This window comes from Belonocnema kinseyi, chromosome 6 (genome assembly GCF_010883055.1).
Source record: "Belonocnema kinseyi isolate 2016_QV_RU_SX_M_011 chromosome 6, B_treatae_v1, whole genome shotgun sequence".
Taxonomy (NCBI): domain Eukaryota; kingdom Metazoa; phylum Arthropoda; class Insecta; order Hymenoptera; family Cynipidae; genus Belonocnema; species Belonocnema kinseyi.
Genome location: NC_046662.1, coordinates 38,678,666 through 38,698,468, shown reverse-complemented (window position 1 = coordinate 38,698,468; position 19,803 = coordinate 38,678,666). Strand labels below are relative to the sequence as shown.

At 29.5% G+C, this 19,803-nt stretch overlaps 1 protein-coding gene across 1 annotated transcript in view; it reads right to left on the bottom strand.

Moving 5' to 3' along the window:
- Positions 1–5,126: 5,126 nt before the first annotated feature.
- Positions 5,127–19,803, bottom strand: part of LOC117174045 (fatty acid synthase-like) — a 23,223-nt gene continuing 8,546 nt past the window's right edge. Inside the window, exons 5-14 of the mRNA XM_033362694.1 lie at positions 10,557–10,850; positions 10,264–10,474; positions 9,984–10,144; positions 9,574–9,891; positions 8,979–9,505; positions 8,640–8,920; positions 8,183–8,566; positions 6,240–8,107; positions 5,447–6,175; positions 5,127–5,351 (exon numbers count right to left, since the gene is read on the bottom strand). Of these exons, the coding sequence (XP_033218585.1) occupies positions 5,238–5,351; positions 5,447–6,175; positions 6,240–8,107; positions 8,183–8,566; positions 8,640–8,920; positions 8,979–9,505; positions 9,574–9,891; positions 9,984–10,144; positions 10,264–10,474; positions 10,557–10,850 (4,887 nt within the window). The 3' untranslated portion in view covers positions 5,127–5,237. The remainder of the gene's footprint in view (positions 5,352–5,446; positions 6,176–6,239; positions 8,108–8,182; positions 8,567–8,639; positions 8,921–8,978; positions 9,506–9,573; positions 9,892–9,983; positions 10,145–10,263; positions 10,475–10,556; positions 10,851–19,803) is intronic.

Below are 19,803 nucleotides of genomic sequence, written 5' to 3'. Positions count from 1 at the left end.
TCCGTTTTTAGAATCTTCTCTTTTGCACTCCGCTTTAATTCACGTTTGACTTTTTCTATCGCAACCTATCCCTGGATTATTCGCATGTATTTTTGTCTATCCCAACCTACCGCTCGTGTATTTACATCTATTTTTATCCCTTCCTTTTCCTTATATATTCAGAAAAACATTATTCTATCCCTTCATCAATATAACTCCGAAATCCCTCAAATTTTCATCTATTTTTTTTTTATTCCAGATCTATCTACTTTCCAGCGGTCCAGGTCCATCTATTTCTAAACGTTTGTCTCTTTTTTTAAATCTTCTCTTTCATCCCTCGTCTATTCATGTCGATCTTTTTCTATCTCAGCCTATCCTTTGTTTATTCACATAAATATTTTTCTATCCCTCTATTATTATAATTGCCAAATTTCCATCTATCTTTTTCTATCCCAGTTCTTTCTCTTGTCCAACTGTTAATCTCTGTTTATTTATATTTAATTATTTCTTCCCCGCACCTCACGTATTCATCTTTATCTTTTTTTATGCCAGCCTATCCCTTATCTATTCACTCAAATAATTTTCTATCCCTTTATCAATATAATTCCCAAATCTCCATTTTTTCCATCCTAGATCTTTATTTTGTCCAAATTTCCACGTCCATTTATTTCAATAATGTTTTTGCTTTTTCAATTGTCTCTTTTCTATCCATACTCTATTCACGTCCATCTTTTTCTACTTCTGCCTGTCCCTTGTTTATATACGTGAATATTTTTCTACCCCTTTATTAATATAATTCATGAATCATCCAAATATCTACTTATCTTCTTCTATCCCACATCTCTCGTCTGTCCAACTGTCCAGGTACAATTATTTCTATTTATTTGTTTCTACTCTTTCGATCTTCTCTTTTCCATCCATCGCACAGGGTCTATAAATAAATTAACAAACTAATAATATTTGTTTAAACAAATTGCTGAACATAGAAATGAATCATTTATCGTATTCAGCATCAAAACTTTACTTCGTAAACTAAAAATTAACTATGCAACACGTACATGCAAAAAGTTAGATGAAAAATATGCATTTTTTTATGTTAAATATCTAAACAAATAATTATAGTTTTTTCTATTGGAAAATATATTTTTATAAACTTCGAATAATTTTAAGATAAAAACTATCCATTTGATTTATTTAAATTCAGAGAATTCAAGGAATTCCGGCGATTCAGACTTAAAGAATTCAGGGAATTCAGACATCAAGAAATTCAGGGAATTCAAGAAATTCAGAGAATTCAAGGAAATCAGACATCAAGAAATTCAGGAAATTGACACTTCAAGTAATTCAGAGAATGTCAGGGATTCAGAGAATTGAAGGAATACAGGAGATTCAGACTTAAGGAATTCAGGGAATTCATACATCAAGGAATTCAGAGAATTCAGAAGTTCAAGGATTTCAAGAAAATTGAAGGAACTCAGAGAATTCAGGGAATTCATAGAATTTAAGTCATTAGGAAATTCTAGGAGTTCAGGGAATTCAAGAAATTCAGAGAATTCAAGGGAATCAAAGAAATAGACGAATTCAAGGAATTTAGAGAATTCAAAGATATTAAATTGGATCTCCCATTTTTTAGTTTGGTATTTTCAATCATTATTATTTAATCATTTTGTGTTACTGAAAGCTGGATTGTTAGACGTACATCCGCCATATTTGATTCGCCATTTTGAATTTGAAAATGTGTCATATAGCTTTTCGAAATACCTATGCAAACGTAGGATTGAGGCCAAAAAGGAGTATTTGATATGAAGGCTTTTTTAACTTTTTTAAATGTAATACAATTTTTGTTTCAGATTTCCATGACTCGGCGATTTTCGACCCCTATTACCTCATCTATTTTGAACGCTTGATATCCTAAACCAATTCTGATATCAAATTTAGTTTCAACAAAAAAAATTAAATGAAAAACCACTACCATATCATAAATAAAACTATTTAAGCAAAAAATCATGCAAAATAATTAAAATAGCGATTTTTTAACTCTGTGATGCTACTTTCTTGAGCAAGTGACTTCGTAATCAAAAATGATAAAATTAGCCACCTTTGTCCCCTATTATCGCATTTATTTCAGCAGAAAAGTGACATAGAAAACCACTACCATATTAGACTCCTCTGCAAATTTTAAATTAGGTTATTTTGTTTAAACAATAATATTTCATGCAGTTAATCAATGGTATATTAAAGAAATATGAACGTGAATTTAGATAAAAATTATTCGAAAAGAAGAAACTGGTTATTTCTGATCGAGCTATCTCATAAAAATCATATGTTAAAAAATCAGTGTCTTATCGCAACACGCAAATTATTAAACAATAAACAATTTTGAACATTACTCATCAAACTGCCAGTTTTCTCGGCAGTTAGATTTACTCGGGTAACAATCGAAGAAATTTTGTTTCAAAAGCTCATCTTGATTGATTCGTAAATGATCTGTCTATAGAATTTTGTCCACCTTTGAGACACTGAGCGTCGCCTGATTATGTCTCTCTTTTTCTACATCATCGAATCTCTCTTCCATCCACTTACATGTTTTTTCATCCCTATATTACTATATTTCCGAAGTCATCATCTATTTTTTATATTTCAGCTATCTTTACTTTCTAAATCATTGGTTCATTTATTTATATACATTAGTTTTTGTTTTTTTAATCTTTAGCCCTAACCTCAATAAAACACATAACAACTGACTAAATAGATGTTTTTACATGAACAAAGTTTAACAAAAAAATCAAAAACACAAAATCTTAGTCATAATGTTCTCAACTTCATGTATTTTGATACGCTGAATTCCAAATCGCGACCTAAATTGGGCCGACAGGTATAAGTTTTGCCCTAACCTCAAAAAATGTCTGAAAATTGCAAATAAAGCGTTTTTTATGCGATGAATTTGAATTCAGTGTATCAAAAGATATAATTTTGACTACATTTTGACTGAGATATTAAGTTTCGATTTTTTTCTTTAATTTTGTTCACGTAAAAATAGCTTTTTAGCCAGTTTTGAGGTGCTTTTTGAGGTTAGGGCTAAACCTAGACCCGCTGGGATAAATCTGAGAGCGGATCTGAATTCAGCGCAACAAAATACATAAGGGTACATGTGTCTCATATCCAGATCCGACAACTTTTTGTGCTTAAAAAATACTAAATTACTCTTAATATTTGATTTAAGGAAGGTTAATTAAATTTTCTGAGGAAGAATTGGCAATCACCAATTTTCTAATACAGTAAAACTTTTCAATAGCCCTTCTTTCTATAGCACTTCTGAGAATTGACGCCGCGCCGCATATGGGTCTAAAAGAGCTACGCGGGGAGCACGGGATCGGCGGCTGTCACTCAGGCGAGCACTCGGGCGTGAAAAAACAAAAGCGGAGATAGCTATGATGAGTTAGTTCCCACATGCCGTCAGCCCTAAAATCAGCACTATAGAAGAGTTTCACTGTAACTGAAACGAGATAGGAGCATTTTTATTCTTAAATTTCATTCGATTTGGGTAGGATAAGTTTTTAGGTAAAACAATTTTTGGATCACATAATTTGCTTCATCTAGATTTCTAAATATCGCACAAAAAATTTAAAAAAGAACAGAACACAGAGACTTCTACAATAGAAGCACAAGGTAAAATGTCAAACATGCTATTCGAATGAGGAAATTGCAGTACATTTATTGTAAGTGTTGTAAATCGTGAAGTCGCCTTCAATCATTCCGAAACATGTATTAGAGCGTTTGTAAGACGAAAAGTGTGCACAAAGAAATCACGGATTCATTGGAATTCAAGGAATTCAAATAATTCATCAAATTCAAAGAATTCATGAAGTTCATGAAATTCAAGGAATCTATGGAAATGGCGGAATTTATGAAATTCGCGGAATTCATAAAATTCAAGGAACTCACTAAATTGAAAGAATTATGAAATTGATGGAAATCAAGGAATTCGAGGAAATCATGGAATTAAATGAGTTCATGAAATTTATGGTATTCGTGAAATTCACGGAATTAATGGAATTCAACTATTTCATGCAATTTAGAGGAATTCCAAGAATTATCGAAATTCGCGGAATTTATGAAATTCATGGAATTGAGAGAATGCACGAAGTTGATGGAGGTCAAGGAATTTACTGGATTTTTGGAATTAACGGAATTCATTGACTTTATGGAATTCGCAAAATGTATGAAATTCTTGAAAATTATGAAATTCATGGAATACGTTTAATTGATTCAAGGAATGCGTGGAAGTCCATGAATTCCATACATTCAGCGAATTCCTTGATTTCATTAACACATTGAATTTCATGAATTCCTTCAATTCCGTGGATACCATGAATTCCACAATTTCCTTGAATTTCGCAAATTAGTTACATCCGGTGAATTGCTTGAATTACGTGAATTCTTGGGATTCCATGAATTCCGTAAATTGCGTGAACTCCTTAATTTTTTTAATTTCGTGAATTCCTTGAATTCCATGAATTCCTCTAATACAACGAAATCCGTGAATTCCGAGCGTATTATGAATTCTGTGAATTCCTTGGATTTCGAAAATTCTGTGAATTTCACGACTTCCTTTAATTAAATTGTAAAATTTCAATACATGTGAGGTACCATACCAATGCCAGCATTTGGAAACTACAACATTACGTATTGTAACGTTAACTTACGTTTCGGAAATAAACTTTCAATACATTGAGTGGAAATTTGCAACATAAATTTTTAACAGTGTAACTTTTCAAGTAATGGCTGCTTTCTTGAAGGTTGGTCTGTTAATGTTGTCGATCAATCATTTATAAAGTATTCATGAAGCTTGAAGGAAACAAATTTTCTTTCCAAGTATTAAACAGCACATGTGAAAATCAAAACATTCATAAGCAACATTTTGTTTTCATATCAGTGATGCACTATGATTTGTTCAATATTTTCGTCTTTTCCCGCATCTTAATGTAATAGAGTTTTTAAACATTTATTTTAGTTTAATAAAGGTCAATAAGGACAAACAGTTTTGGAAAGTCTTGTGTTCAAATAATAAAATAAAAATAGAGGTATTCGCTTTGATCAGATAATTATAAGTTTTCAAGAAATTTAAAATAAAATGACTTAAGAGATTGTTATTAACTGGAATAATTTATTATGCATACAATTAAACTTATAAGAAATTATAAAATGAAGACTTCTTCGATGATGACTATAGATTGATACTAGGACTTACGAAGTTATCATACATCTAAGTTTCTGAACCTAGAGGATGACAGTGGTTCAATTTTATTAATGTATTCTTCAAACAACGATAACTCATTTTTCGTATCAGAATTTTTCTCGCGGCTTAAAACCTAAAAACAAAACACAAAAATATATTAAAATCATATCTTTAACTGCATTTAAACTGTTTAGATGAGAGAGCTATCATGGTTCATTTGTTTCTTACCTGAGTAGATTCTTTGGTGAAAGATTGGTAAGAAACAGCAACAACAGATGCATTTAATCCGATCAAATGATCTAATTGTTCCAGAGATCTTGGAACAGCGAGCAAAGGTACTTTCTGTCCACTCTGAGTTTTTGATTCTACAATTCCTTCCATGGGTCCCAAAAGAACCAAAAGACCCGGAGAACCTTCCTTATATTTTTCTTCACAAAGCTTCACGAGGACAGTTTCTCTCAATAAAACACTAACTAAATTTTCGCTATTAGTTTTTGCAGCTGAGAAAATGACTAATTGCCTCAAGGCAGGACAACTTTCTTTAGACACTTCGACCAAAAATTTCGTAAACAAATCTTTCGAACTGGAAGTTCTTTTTGAAGAATTATCAATACGTTGAATGTCAAATATAGCATCTACTTTACCAAGTGATGTAGCTTCTTTCAGAAGGGCTTGAACATTTTGTTTTTTGGAAAGGTCCAATTCTTCGCGAACTACAACTCTTACTCCATATCCTCGCCATAAACTTACTCTGAAGTTGGTATAGGCCCTCGTATTTTTCGAACCGGACGCTATGACTATATTTTTTGCTCCACGAACAACCAAGAAATCAGCGAGTTCAAGACCAAAGTCTGTTAGTCCATCAATTATCAAATAGGATCCATCAGTTTTGCATAAGAAACGGGGTACAGCAAGAGCTTTCTTGCTCGAATCTTGAGGTTGAAGTTTCACTATCATCTACAAATTATAATAAAAGATTATAGGCTTTAATAATTTCCTAGATAATGATCATTTTCTTTACCTTTCCGTAATTCTTCTTAATAGCTCCATCAACAAATGCGTTCTTTAACATCTCCCGAGAATACACATTTCTGGGCAATGGCTTGACAACCCCCGAAGCCACTCCATTTTTTACTAACTGAGCTAATTTTTTTCTCGTAGCTGGTTCTGCATCCATTACTTTCTTTGGGATGACCGAAAAGATTGCAGCTTCCCGTAAAAAAATTTCCATACCAACTGATTCACTAAATGCTCCTGGAAGATCTCCAAGAACAATGATCCTGGCATTATTTTTAACACATGTCAAGCAAGCTTCTATTTTTTTTAGATCATTACCGTTGTATACAACTACATCAACACCTTTTCCTTCAGTCAATTTCAAAATCTGATCAGCAAAGATTGATGTAATGTTGATAATATTGCTTTCTGGTATATTTGGATACCTACTCCTAAGGAGTTTCTTTTCGCTTTCATTAACATACATCGTGAAGACTCTAGATTCTTCTTTAAGTGCCAAATTAATAGCTGCCTGTCCAAAGGCACAACTACCATTATAAATAAGTACTGATTCCTTTTTCTTTAGTTCTCCCTTCATGTGAAGACTTATGTTTGCAATTGTATATGCGAGAGGTACTGTTGCAGCATCTTCTAAGGACCAATTTTCAGGTATCGTCCATATATAATCAGCATCAGTTGATGTGAAATTAGAAAGAGTTCCACCTGCAGAAATTCCCATCACTCTAGTACCTTTCGGATCAATTCCAGAATACTCCAAACCAAAGGAGTTTATCTTTAGTCTCTCCTTTCCAGAATTCTCTGAATTTGATTCTCCAGTTGCTATTAATATATCCGGACGGTTCACTGCAGAATACTCAACCTTGATGGCTTTCTCAACTTCAGAGGACTCTTTTACCCAAGAAATAGAATCCAAATCAGAGGGATGTAGCTGACTTGCTTTCCAATTACTAACCTGTCGAAGATTTGAAGAGATTGGAAAACTTCTGTATGTTCCCCAGATTTTCCCAGGTAAAAGGACATTTAGTTTCAGATCTAGCTCGAGTTGAGCCTGATACAAAGGTTCCAGGAGCGAAAGTCTTGGAGCTTCAGGATCCTGAATGTGTACAATTCGAATCTTGCTTCCATCAGCTTCTTTTTGAAGAATTTCGAGGTTTTCATAAAGCTTAGCACAATTGTTGGTTCTGATTGCAAGAATTAGTCGATCGCAATCTTTGGAATTAAGTTTTGATCTAATCTGGTTAGTCCAATCTTGCTCATCAATAATCTCGAGGACACTTGTTTTTTTTATAAGCCTTTTTCTACGAAGGAGGATTGCAACTCTGTCTGAAGAAGGAAGTTTTTTTAGAACAAGTCCCAGTCCTGCTGATTCAGTCGTTTTTAAGACCGAAGTTTCGTTTCTGGGTTCAGCGAAACTTAATAAGAAAGACCCGTCTGATACGAGACTTGAAAGGTCATTTTTATTGCATAGTCTGATGTCCCGAAGAACCAAGAGTGCAGCATCTTTAGATTTTGATCCATTGGTCGATAACCATGATGTGGGAACCACATCTACTTTAAACTTTGAGCTTTCTGGAGTATTTTCAAGAATTGTTTGGAAGGATTCTTTAATTTTTTCTATGTCAGCAGTTTCGTCATTGACGAGTCGAATAATGTTTGCTTTGCTTGAATTCTCAGCTAGTAATTGCAGAATTATCCTAAAGATCGCTGGCAAATTGAATGCCATGCTATCTGTACTACGAATCATTTTAATTTCTTCGGCAATCACTTTACCTGCCGATGGTTCATGTTGAATAGAGGTGAGCGAAATTCCTTCGATTTGTACACCAGCTGCAGTCACGACGTTGATTCGCTGATCATTTATAACAGGGATTTCTGTACAAGGAAAACAAATTTATTGTAATTTAAATTATTTGCTTTACCCTTCTTAAGATTTATCTTCTCACTTACCACTTGAATTCTTCGTTGCTTCCTTGTGCTGTTTCAAGTCGATAATGATTTTCCTAATTTTAATAGGAACTTGCGTTCCTCTTACATCATTGCCAAGAACTCTAATCTGAATCATTCCTTCCAAAAAGGTAATCCATTGGTTTTTCCAAACAAGGATACCATTTGAACCATTAGCAGATGATTTACGAATACTTCTGAAGTCTCCTGAGCACTGAAGACCTCGCATTTGCAATTCAGTGTAAACATCACTTTCACTCAGTCCCTCGTGTGCCTTAACAGCTTTCTTAGGAACCTGAATACGCTCCTGTTCTGGGGCGTCTGTCTCTCGCAAACTTCCAGAGCAAAGTAAACTTTCAGTGTTGGTGATCTCGAATGTTCCAGTACCTATCAAAAGAATAAAAATACATTATTAATCATTCATTAACAAAGTTTATATTACCAATTTGATGATAATCACCTTTCTGAACCATTACAACCAACACCAAGGGCTCACTATCTGCAATTTCTATCTGCTGCTTATGTATTTGTACATTTTCAAAAACCACAGGAATTTCTGTGTCTTCTTTTATGGATTTGAAAACAGTCCATGTAAGGTCCAAGTATGCCGATATTGGAAGAACAACTTTTCCATGGATCTTGTTTCCTCCCATAAATTTCCATTTATCTTCAGTTAATTCTATTGCAAAATTCATCTCTCCTTCAGTAACCTGTTTTCCCTTCTCATAAAAGTTGGTGTACCTACAAAAGTTAAAGAATAAGATTTACAGATTCTTATGGAAGATTATGGATTACTTACAACTCAAGTGAGTGATCCCATTTGATTAAAGATGATATCGAAGGTGTTCCACGTGATACAGGATAGCTGACCTTAGGATAAAGTTTCGACACATTGATGTTAAGTCCAGTATTGTATATTTTTCCCAAAGCACCCATCAAGAATTCAGTATTGTCTTGATGACCACGTTTGGTTAGAGGCACATTGATGACACTTTCTGGTAGCGATTTCCTGACAATAGCCTGTAGTAGACCATGAGGTGCAATTTCGATAACAATTGCATTCGCTGGAATAGCTCTGGAAGCCTCAGCAAATAAAACAGGACTTAAAAGATTGTTTGTGTGGTATTCTGCAGAAGACAATCGAGCTTTAGCAGAATTCCATTCATCACGTGGAACTGATGAACTGACCCAGCGATCACTGCGTGGTCGTGGATTTGGTATTACTTTCTGAAGATATTCCTTCAATTTTCCACCAGCTGATGCTATGTATCTGCTGTGGTAGGCTATGTTACTGCAAGCCACTTCTTTGGCAAAGATGCCCTTAGCCTGAGAAATTAGGATCAGCAGTTAGATTTGCATGTTAAATATTAAAATTAGCTTAGTGTCATTCTAACCGTTAGGTCTGCTACGAATTTTTTCATGGAGTCTGCGGGACCACTGATTGTTGTACTATCTGGTCCATTGTGACATGCCACATCGATATCAGGAGGACAAAGAGGTAAAACATTGTCATAACCAAGACCAACGGCAGCCATAGAACCAGTTGGCAGTTTTGTTTCTACAGATGCAAGACCTCTCGACAGTGCAGAAAGAATCATTTGTTCTGCTGTAAAGCAACCATCAGCATAAGCACAGCCCAACTCTCCGACTGAGTGACCAATTATAAAATCTGGTTTTAGTCCAATCGACGTCAGAAGATCCACGAGACCAATCTAAGAGAGGACGAGAATTTGTTGATAGATTAATTTTTAAAAATTAGTGTTCATTATTTGTGAAGCATTTTTAAGATAGCAATACAAATTACCTGAATGGCAGCAATGCCAACAAAGGAATTGACGATATTGTCAAACATTTTAGGATCCTTTTCCGTAATGATGCGATATATATCAACATCACGAGGTTTTAGAACAGCATCGCATCTTTTTATGGCGTCCGCGAAGACAGGTAGTTTCAATAAAGCTTCGCCTGTGATGAAAATATTTTCAGTTAATTTCTTATAATAGTTTTTTGCAAGCAAATTCTCTAGATAAAAAAATAAAATGATAATGATAGAGATATTTGTTGAAAAAAGGTTGAAGGATTACCCATTCCGACCCACTGGGAACCCATTCCAGAGAAGAGATACCAAATTTCTCTAGGAACACTTGTATTGAATTGAATCTCTCGTACTTTAGTTTTTGGTAACCCACGTGGAGGAAGTAATGTGTATCCTCGATACAAATGAGCAGGAGTATCGACTTCAAACAAGTCAGACAAAAGTTGAACCATTTCCACATCAACTGGCCTACTTTCCATCTAGGGAAGATTATAAATATTATTTTCTATAAATATTTTATAATGTTAAAATCTGAAGTATTGAATGAATTGAGTAACTAACATCGTTTAGAATGGTTTCGACAGCTTCTTCGGTGCATCCTGAAGCAATGATTAATCGAGAAAGATTGTCTTCAGGTTGTCCACCATTTTTCTTTTCTTTTTCGCAACATTTTAAAATTATATTGCTAAAGCTACCGGTCATGGCCATACTATTAATAGCAGCATAGCTTCCAGTCCATGGGGTCGGTTCTGTGACAACCTTAACACGACCTTCCTTTAGAGCAGGGATTTTGTCAGAAGATTCCTTGTAATGAAGATTAGGAGGTATAAAACCTGATTCCATCGCTGTAACAACCTGGAGAAATTAAAAATTAAATCGAAAATTTAAAAAATTGTTATTATTTATAATTTGTAAAGGAATAATTGTTGTTAGAACTCACGTAACAAACAAGTATTTTACCTTTTAGAAATTCAAAAGTGACCAAGTCACTACATCTCCTAAATATGATAATGAATAATTTTTCGAAATGATGTTTTCAATGATTTCGAATGATTTCTTATACTATTTATTGGTAAATATTACGAATAAGTAAAAATCTTTTCTTCCTACATTTTAAAAAATTAATTTTTAAATTATGGTAATAAAAACTGGGCAAGGGATCGTCCCTAAACTACATTAGCACTTTAGGAAGGTGGGGTGGGGGATCTTACAAAAACTATGGTTAGTAAGGGGTGAAGGTGGGGGGGGGGCGTCCTAGCCAAAATAACGTTACACGTATATTAAATTAGCCGTTTCGAATTTAGAGAAATTTTTTTTCTAAAAGTACATATGGTAAATTTTCCAGATGATAAATGTTTTTGCTAGAAAATTAATCTTTTATTTGAAAATTTAAGTTTTTAGTTGAAAAATCAACTTTTTGGTTGAGAATTCTTAAATTTTATTGAAAAATCGTTTTTTTTCGGTGGTGGTTTCATCTTTTTGTTTAAAAACTTTTTTTTTAGTTGAAAATTCAACTTTTTGATTGAGAATTCTTAAATTTTATTGAAATTTCGTCTTTTTTATAGAAAATTAAAGTTTTTGTTTAAAAATTTACGTTTTTAGTTGAAAATTCAACTTTTTTGTTCAGAATGATTGAATTTGGTTAAAAGCTCTTGTTTTTCTGTAGAAAATTAATCTTTTAGTCTAAATTTTCATCTTCTTGGTTAAAAATTTAATAACTAGGTTTTAAATGCAAACTAATTTCTTAAACATAAACGAATCAATTTCTTTCTTTCTTCAAAATTTAACTTTCTGTTTGATAACATTTGAATTTTATTGAAAAATCGTATTTTTTTGTAGTACATTAATTTTTTTGGTTCGGAATGTTTGGGTTTTGTTAAAAATTCTTTTCTTTCTAGACAGAAAATTAATTTTTGTTCGTTCAATAATGTATCTTATTGGTGTAAAATTTATCAGCTGCGTTTCAAAGTTGAACTACATTCTTAAAAATTAAATTTTTTTCAAATTAAACTTTTTGTTTAATCTTCAAACATTGTATTTATTTAAACAATTTTCATAAATGTCTCTTCTCTATAGAATACGTTTAATTAATTATGTTGCTTTGTAAATTTACAAAATCTATTAATTATTTAAACAATTTTAATTTAAAAATTAAGAGTTTGACTTTTTCTACGAGTGGATTTCTTCACGGAGTCAAGTCACTCTTTTCTATATTGCTTTGCAAATTTACAAAAACTATTAATTATGTAAACAATTGAAATATAAAAATTAAAAGCTTAGCCTTTATCCTACGAATCAATTTGTTTCCGAAGTCAACTAAGAATGTCTATCCGATGACTTTTTTCTAGATTTCTTTGTAAATTCACAAGAACCATTGATTATTTAAAAAATTTTAATTAAAAAATTTCAAGTTTGGCCTTTTTTCTACATTTTAATTTGTTTACGGAGTCGACTAAGAATGTTTATCTGGTGACTCTTTTATATATTGCCTTTTAAATTTATAAGAACTTTTGATTATTTAAACAATTTCAATTAAAAAGTTAAGCGTTTGGCCTTTTTCTACAAGTCAATTTGTTTACGGATTACACTAAGAATGTCTATCCGATGACTCTTTTCTATATTGCTTTGCAAATTTACAAAAATGATTAATTATTTAAACAATTTTAATAACAAAATTAAAAGTTTGGCTTTTATCCTACTAATCAATTTTTTTCGAAGTCAACTAAGAATGTCTATCCGATGACTCTTTTCTAGCTTGCTTTGTAAATTTACAAGAACAATGAATTATTTGAATAATTTTAATTAAAAAATTAAGAGTTTGTCCTTTTTTCTAGAAGTAAATCTGTTTACGAAGTCAAACAATAATGTCTATTCGATGACTGTTTTCTATTGGCTTTGTTAATTTACAAGATATATTTGTTATTTAAACAATTTTAATTAATTATTAAGAGTTTAACGTTTATCCTACGAGTTAATTTGTTTTTAAAATCAACTAAGAATGTCTAACCGATGACTCTTTTCTATACTGCTTTACAAATTTACAAGAACTATTAATTATTTAAACAATTTTAATTAAAAAATGTAATGTTTGCCTTTTTTCTACAAGTAAATCTGTTTACGAAGCCAACCAAGAATGTCTATTCGATGACTGTTTTCTATTTTTCTTTGTAAATTTATAAGATATATTAGTTATTCAAACAACTTTAATTAATTATTAAGAGTTTAACGTTTATCCTACGAGCTAATTTGTTTTTGAAATCAGCTAAGAATGTCCATTCAAAGACTCTTTTCTATGTTGCTTTGTAAATTTACAAGAACTATATACTGAATTACGTATTAAAAAGATTAAAAATTACACACCTTTAAAATATAAATCTTAAAAATCATTAAATTTCAATTTTAAAAGTTCAAAATTGAACTACATATTGAAAAATTGTTAAAAATCAGATACTATACATGTATAAACTTTGAAAATTGGATAAATTTTAATTTTGAAAATTAAACTATTTCAAAAAAATGTCGATAATTCACATTAAGTATTGAAGAGTCTTCAATTAAAAATGTTAAAAATGAAAGAAATTATCATTTTAAATCTTTAAGTCTGAATTAAATCATTTAAAAAATATTCAAAATTACATACCTTAAAATTAAAAATCTTAAAACTTAATAAATTTGAATTTTAAATCTTCAAAATTGCAGAACTTTGAGTTGCAAACCTTTTAAAATTCAAAATATTTAAACATCAAATCGTTAAGATTGAAGAGTTTTAATTGTAAATCTTCAAAATTGAAGAGCTTGTATAAATTGTACAAACCAGGATATGAGTTCAAGATCGGCCAACCCAATTAATAATTCAAAAGTGAACAATTTACATTTAGAATTAATCAATATTCGAGCATTTAAAAAATTAGTAAACTAAAAGTGAATTCAAATTAATTTAAATGAGCCTAACAATATTGAATGTGGATGTAACTTAACACGTGTACGTACGCTTGAATTCTGATGCATTTAACATTTTTATTAGTACCTGAATTTAAGTGAGATCGACTAAATTTAAGCAAATGATTTCAGTGATTATTCAGAGAAATTGATTGATAGTAAATTTTTTATGATTATCCCGAAAGAATGAAAATAGTAGAAAAAATGAGTTTACTTAGAAAATGATTAATTTATGTTTTTGAAACTTAAGTTTATAGCAGATTGTGAACATTTTTAAAACGAATGTTTTATTGTTGTTTTTTAGTTTCAATTTAAGCGTCTCACTTTGAAAGGTTTATAAACAAAATTCTATTTATATTTCAGTCATTTTAATCACCAGGAAAATTTATTATCATGATCGAATCTATTGCAAATCAGGAGGTAGTGACGCACATGGAATATAATTTTTCCAAGGAAAATAACAGTACATATATTTTACTGTTTTAATTTTTGTAATTGACATAGTTACTGAGTATTTTAATTTTCAACTTTTGTTTTTTTAAAACAAAATGTTTCTTTAAATCCTTATAACTCTTGATTTAATGAAGATATTTTATTTTTTACTTTTATAAGATTTATTATTCTCTTCCCAAATTTGGTGTAAATTCAACAAATTATTAAAAATTAGGACTTTATGTCGCATGGAACTCACTTGATTTTTTTAACATATGAGCACCAAGTAAACAACAAATTTCAGAAAAAATAATGGTAGGGTTTTCGAGAAAATCTAGTTTTAATATTTTTAGAGAAACCGCGGTCATTTCGTTCATTTACGAAATTATTTTTAATTTTCAGTCAGATTAATAAAGAAAACAATACACATTATTAGAGTTACAAGAGTTGAATTTTTCATTTAAAAATTGAAGGCATTAACAAAAATGTTTCACTTTCAAAGATATTGTAGGATACCAAAAATGATTTCAAGGAATTTTCGATAGATTTTAATTTTAAGCAAAATGGATATCAGGTTATTATTCAAGATTCCAATGAATTTTTAAGAACTTTAAAAAATTTTAAGTGATTGAAAAATATTTCAAAGCATTTGAAATATTTTAAGTTATCTAAAAAAAATGGTTAGTCAGTAAAATTTTGTTGACTATACCATATTTTTGGTTGATACAAGCAAATATTTTGCTCGCTCCAAGAGAATATTTTAGTTAAATCAAATAAGTGTGTTTGTTGTTTGAAGGAAAAAGTATGGTTGATTTAAACAAAATTTTCAGTTCAATTAACCATAGAAAAAATCCAGTACAATCAATACACACAAACAAGACAAATTTTCAATAAAATTTAAGAATTCTCAATCTAAAAGTTGAATTTTCAAATAAAAAAATTTAAACAAAAAGGTTAATTTACTGCCAAAAAACACGAATTTTTAATCAAATTCCAAAATTCGCAACCAAAAAGTTGATTTTTTAATAAAGAAAGGAATTTTTTTTAATTTCTAAAAAGTATTCTTTTAAATCTATTTGATATTTACATTTATAACAAAATAAATAAATTTTCGAAAAATAATTAAATTTTCAACCTAAAAACATGAATCCTTAACAAAAAAGTGTAATAGTTGATATTTTAACCAAAAATATGAAATTTCTTTATAAAAATTATTTTACAACCAAAAATACATATGAATTTTGAACAAATAAAGATTTTTCAGTCTTGAAAGAAAAAAAAATTACCTAAATTCTTGGATTTTTAAGCCAAGACGAATTTTCTGTAAAAAATTGAATTTGCAAGCAGAAAATATGAATTTTCAGCGATAAAAAAATAATTTTTAACAAATAGTTCAATTTTCACCAAACAGATAAAACTATTTAAAAAGGTATGAACAAAGTAGTGCATTTTTATCCCACGCACTTTAGTTTTTAAATTAAAAAGATAAATTTTCAACAAAATGCTTAAACTTTCAATTAAAAAGACGAATTTTCTACTAAAAATATAAACGTTTGACAAAAAATTATTTCTTATCAATGCATTTTTATCCAAGAAAGTTAAAATTTCTACTGAAATGGATGAATTTTTAAATCAAAAGGCAAATTTTCAACAAAACAGTTTAATTTTTGCCCAGGAAAATATTTCAGTTGACTTTTCAACGCCAAAATATGAATTTTAAGCAAGTTCTATGAATAAGTTGAATTTTTGACAAAAGATTTGAATTTTTTACCAAAAATTTGAATTTTTGACTGAAAAGGAAAACTTTTTTTTAGAAATGTTGAATTTCTAACTAAACTGTTCCATTTTTATATAAAAAAGATGCAGTTTCTACTAAAATATATAAACTTTTGTAATAAAAACACAAAGTTTCAAACAAAAAGTTGAATTTTCATCCAAAAAGGATTAATTTTAACAAAATTGTTGAAATTCCAATAAGAAAGTTGCATTTTCATACAGGAAAGACGAAATTTCTACTAAAATGGATGAAGTTTTTAATTAAAATGACAAATTTTCAAAAAACAGTTGAATTTTTATCCAATAAAGATTTTCGTTCACTTATCATGCATCAAAATATAAATTTTGAAACACAAGTTACTCTTCTACGAAATAGGTTAATTAAAACAAAAAGCAGATGAATACCATTAATAATTAATTAAAGACCAGAATCTTAAACATGTAATTTCTTAAACCTAGAATATTTTATAAATAAAATTTAAAAAATTTAAATTTAAATTACAAAATTACAAGTTTATTCTGCTTGATTGTTACTGAAAGTTATAGAATTTTTCGGACTTTTGCAAGATTTTTTTTAAGTCCTTGAATTTTCATCGAAAAAAAATTCCAATTATTTTTTTAATTGTCGTTGGCTACGTTTTTTTCACTCAACAGGTTTCTCCAGCGCGTAAAATTAAATTCCTAATAAACTTCTGCACAATAAGTGTAAGTCATTGTTATATTTTTGAATTTTCGAAAATTACGTACATGAATTAAGTACCCCCCCTCACCCCGTAGCGGGGAAAAAGTACATTTTTTGGTTCCTAATACGATACCAGCTGAACCTTTTTAATTAACTTTTTCAATTTTTTTATAAATAAATAAGTATGACGAAACAAATTACAATTTTTTCTATTTGACGTGTCCGCTGCTCGTCAATGATAGGAAAATTGTTGTAATCGCCGAAATTTCATATATTTAAATTATATAAAGACATTCCAACATGATACCATATAGAAAAAAATGGCATAAACAAATTATTTGTTGAAAATGTGTTTTCTATAATTTTCAAATAATTTAACATTTTTTAATGTTTTATTGCAAGAAATTTTAATGGAAACAATCTTTGAATAAAAAGTTTCTCTTAAAACAATTTTTGTTAATATTATAAACAAATGCATTATTCAGGCATTTGTCGTCAAAATTTTTTCTTTTTTCGATGTCAGTTTTTCTAAATTAGGAACCTCATAATAATTTCAGAAAATTCATAATTTGTTCATGAATTTTATGATTTTATTAAACAAATTTAATGAATAAATGCATTATTTGAGCACTTATCGACGGAAAAATTCGTTTTTTTTCGATACCAGTCCTTTTAATTGAAAACTTCATGTTAATTTCTATGAGAATTTCTATGATAATTTTCAAATATTGTTTCCATTCAAATTTCTTGCAATATAACTTAAAAAAACGTTAAATTATTGAAAATTAGAAAAAAGATATTTTCAACAAATAATTTGCTTATAAAGTTTTGTTTTGTTTATTCTATCATGATAAAATATCATTATATAATGTGAATCTATGTAACGTAGGTGATTAAAACATTTTTCCTATTATTAACCAGAACCGAGAACATCCAATAGAAAAAATTGTCATTTTTTCCGTCATATTTATTTATTTATAAACAAAATTCAAAAACTAAATTAAAAGTCAGGAAAAATTCATGATATTTTGATAAATTTCACGATTTTTTAAGCAAAGTTAATAAACAAATGCATTATTTAGGCATTTGTCGACGAAAAAACTCGTTTTCTTCAATTTTAGTCCTTTTAATTGGGAACTTTATGATACTTTCAGTAACATTCATAATTAGTTGATTAATTTTATGATTTTGTTAAGCAAATTTAATTAAAAACTTCATTATTCAGGCATTTTTCGACGTAAAACCCAAATTTGTTTCAAAGTTAGTTTTTTTATTTAAAAAAAAAACATAAAATTAATTAACTAATTATGAATGTTACGGAAATTATCGTAAAGTTCCCAATTGAAAGGACTGAAATCGAAAAAACGAGTTTTTCCGTTGATAAGTGCTCGAATAATGCATTTGTTTATTAAATTTGTTTGATAAAATCATAAAATTCATCAAAAAATTATGAATTTTCTGAAATTATCATCAGGTTAATAATTTAAAAAAATTGGCATCGAAAAAAACTAATTTTTCTGACGACAAATGCCTGAATAATGCATTTGTTAACAAAATTTGTTTTAAAAAATCAGAAAATTTACGAACTAATTATAAATGTTGTTGAAATTAATATGAAATTATTAATTAAAAGGACTGTAATTGAAAAAAACGAATTTTTCGTCAACAGATGCCCGAATAATGCATTTGTAAATTAAAAAAAATAATTTTTTTCAAATAGTGATGGATGTTGCTAAAATTATTATAAAGTTTCTAATTGAAGGGACTGGCATTGAAAAAAAACGCGTTTTTTCATCAAAAAGTGCTAGAATAATGCATTTGTTTATTAAATTTGTTTGACAAAATCATAAAACTCATCAAAAAATTATGAATTTTCTGAAATTATCATGAGGTTCCTAATTTTAAAAAAATAGCATCGAAAAAAAAAAAATTTTTCTGACGACAAATGCCTGAATAATGCATTCGTTTAAAAAATTTGTTAAGAAAAATCAGAAAATTTACGAACCAATTATAAATGTTGCTGAAATTAACATGAAGTTCTCAATAAAAAGGACTGACATCGAAAAAAAGCGAATTTTTCGTCAACAGATGCCCGAATAATGCATTTGTTTATTAAATTTGTTTTAAAACATATAAAATTTCTCAAGTAGTGATGGATGTTGCTAAAATTATTATAAAGTTCCCAGTTCAAAGGACTGGCATTGAAAAAAAACGCGTTTTTTCATCAAAAAGTGCTAGAATAATGTATTTATTTATTAAATTTGTTTGACAAAATCATAAAATTCATAAAAAAATTATGAAGTTTCTGAAATTATCATGAGGTTCCTAATTTAAAAAAATTGGCATCGCAAAAAACTAATTTTTCTGACGACAAATGCGTGAATGATGCATTTGTTTATTAAATTTGTTTATAATAATAACCAGGATAAACTTCAGCGAAACTTTTTTTTTCAGTTAAATTTCTTGCAATATAACCTAAAAAAACGTTAAATCGTTAAAAATGATAGAAAATACATTTTCAAAAAATAATTTGTTTTTTAACAAGATTTTTTGTTTATTGTATCATGATCGAATAACTTTATATAATGTGAATCTATAAAACATTAGCGATTATAACAATTTTCCTATTATTAAAGAGCACCGGAAACGTCAAATAGAAAAAAGTTGTCATTTTTTTCATCATATTTATTTATTTACAAAAACATTGAAAAACTAAATTGAAAATCAGGCTCAGAAACTTCCTTTGCAATTTTGTCAGCTTAAAAGAAAAAGATCCAAATCGGTCCACAGGTTCAGTCGCAATCATATTTTAAACCGAAAATAGTAGATTATGTACCTAGGCAGTAAAGTTAAACTTTATACGAGTACAAAACAACTTTACTGTCGTAGTGCATACGAGACTTTATCAGAAATAGGCAGAATAAGAGCTCTTTTTCTGGAAAACACTGTTTGACTGTACCGCATACGCACACCCGTTGA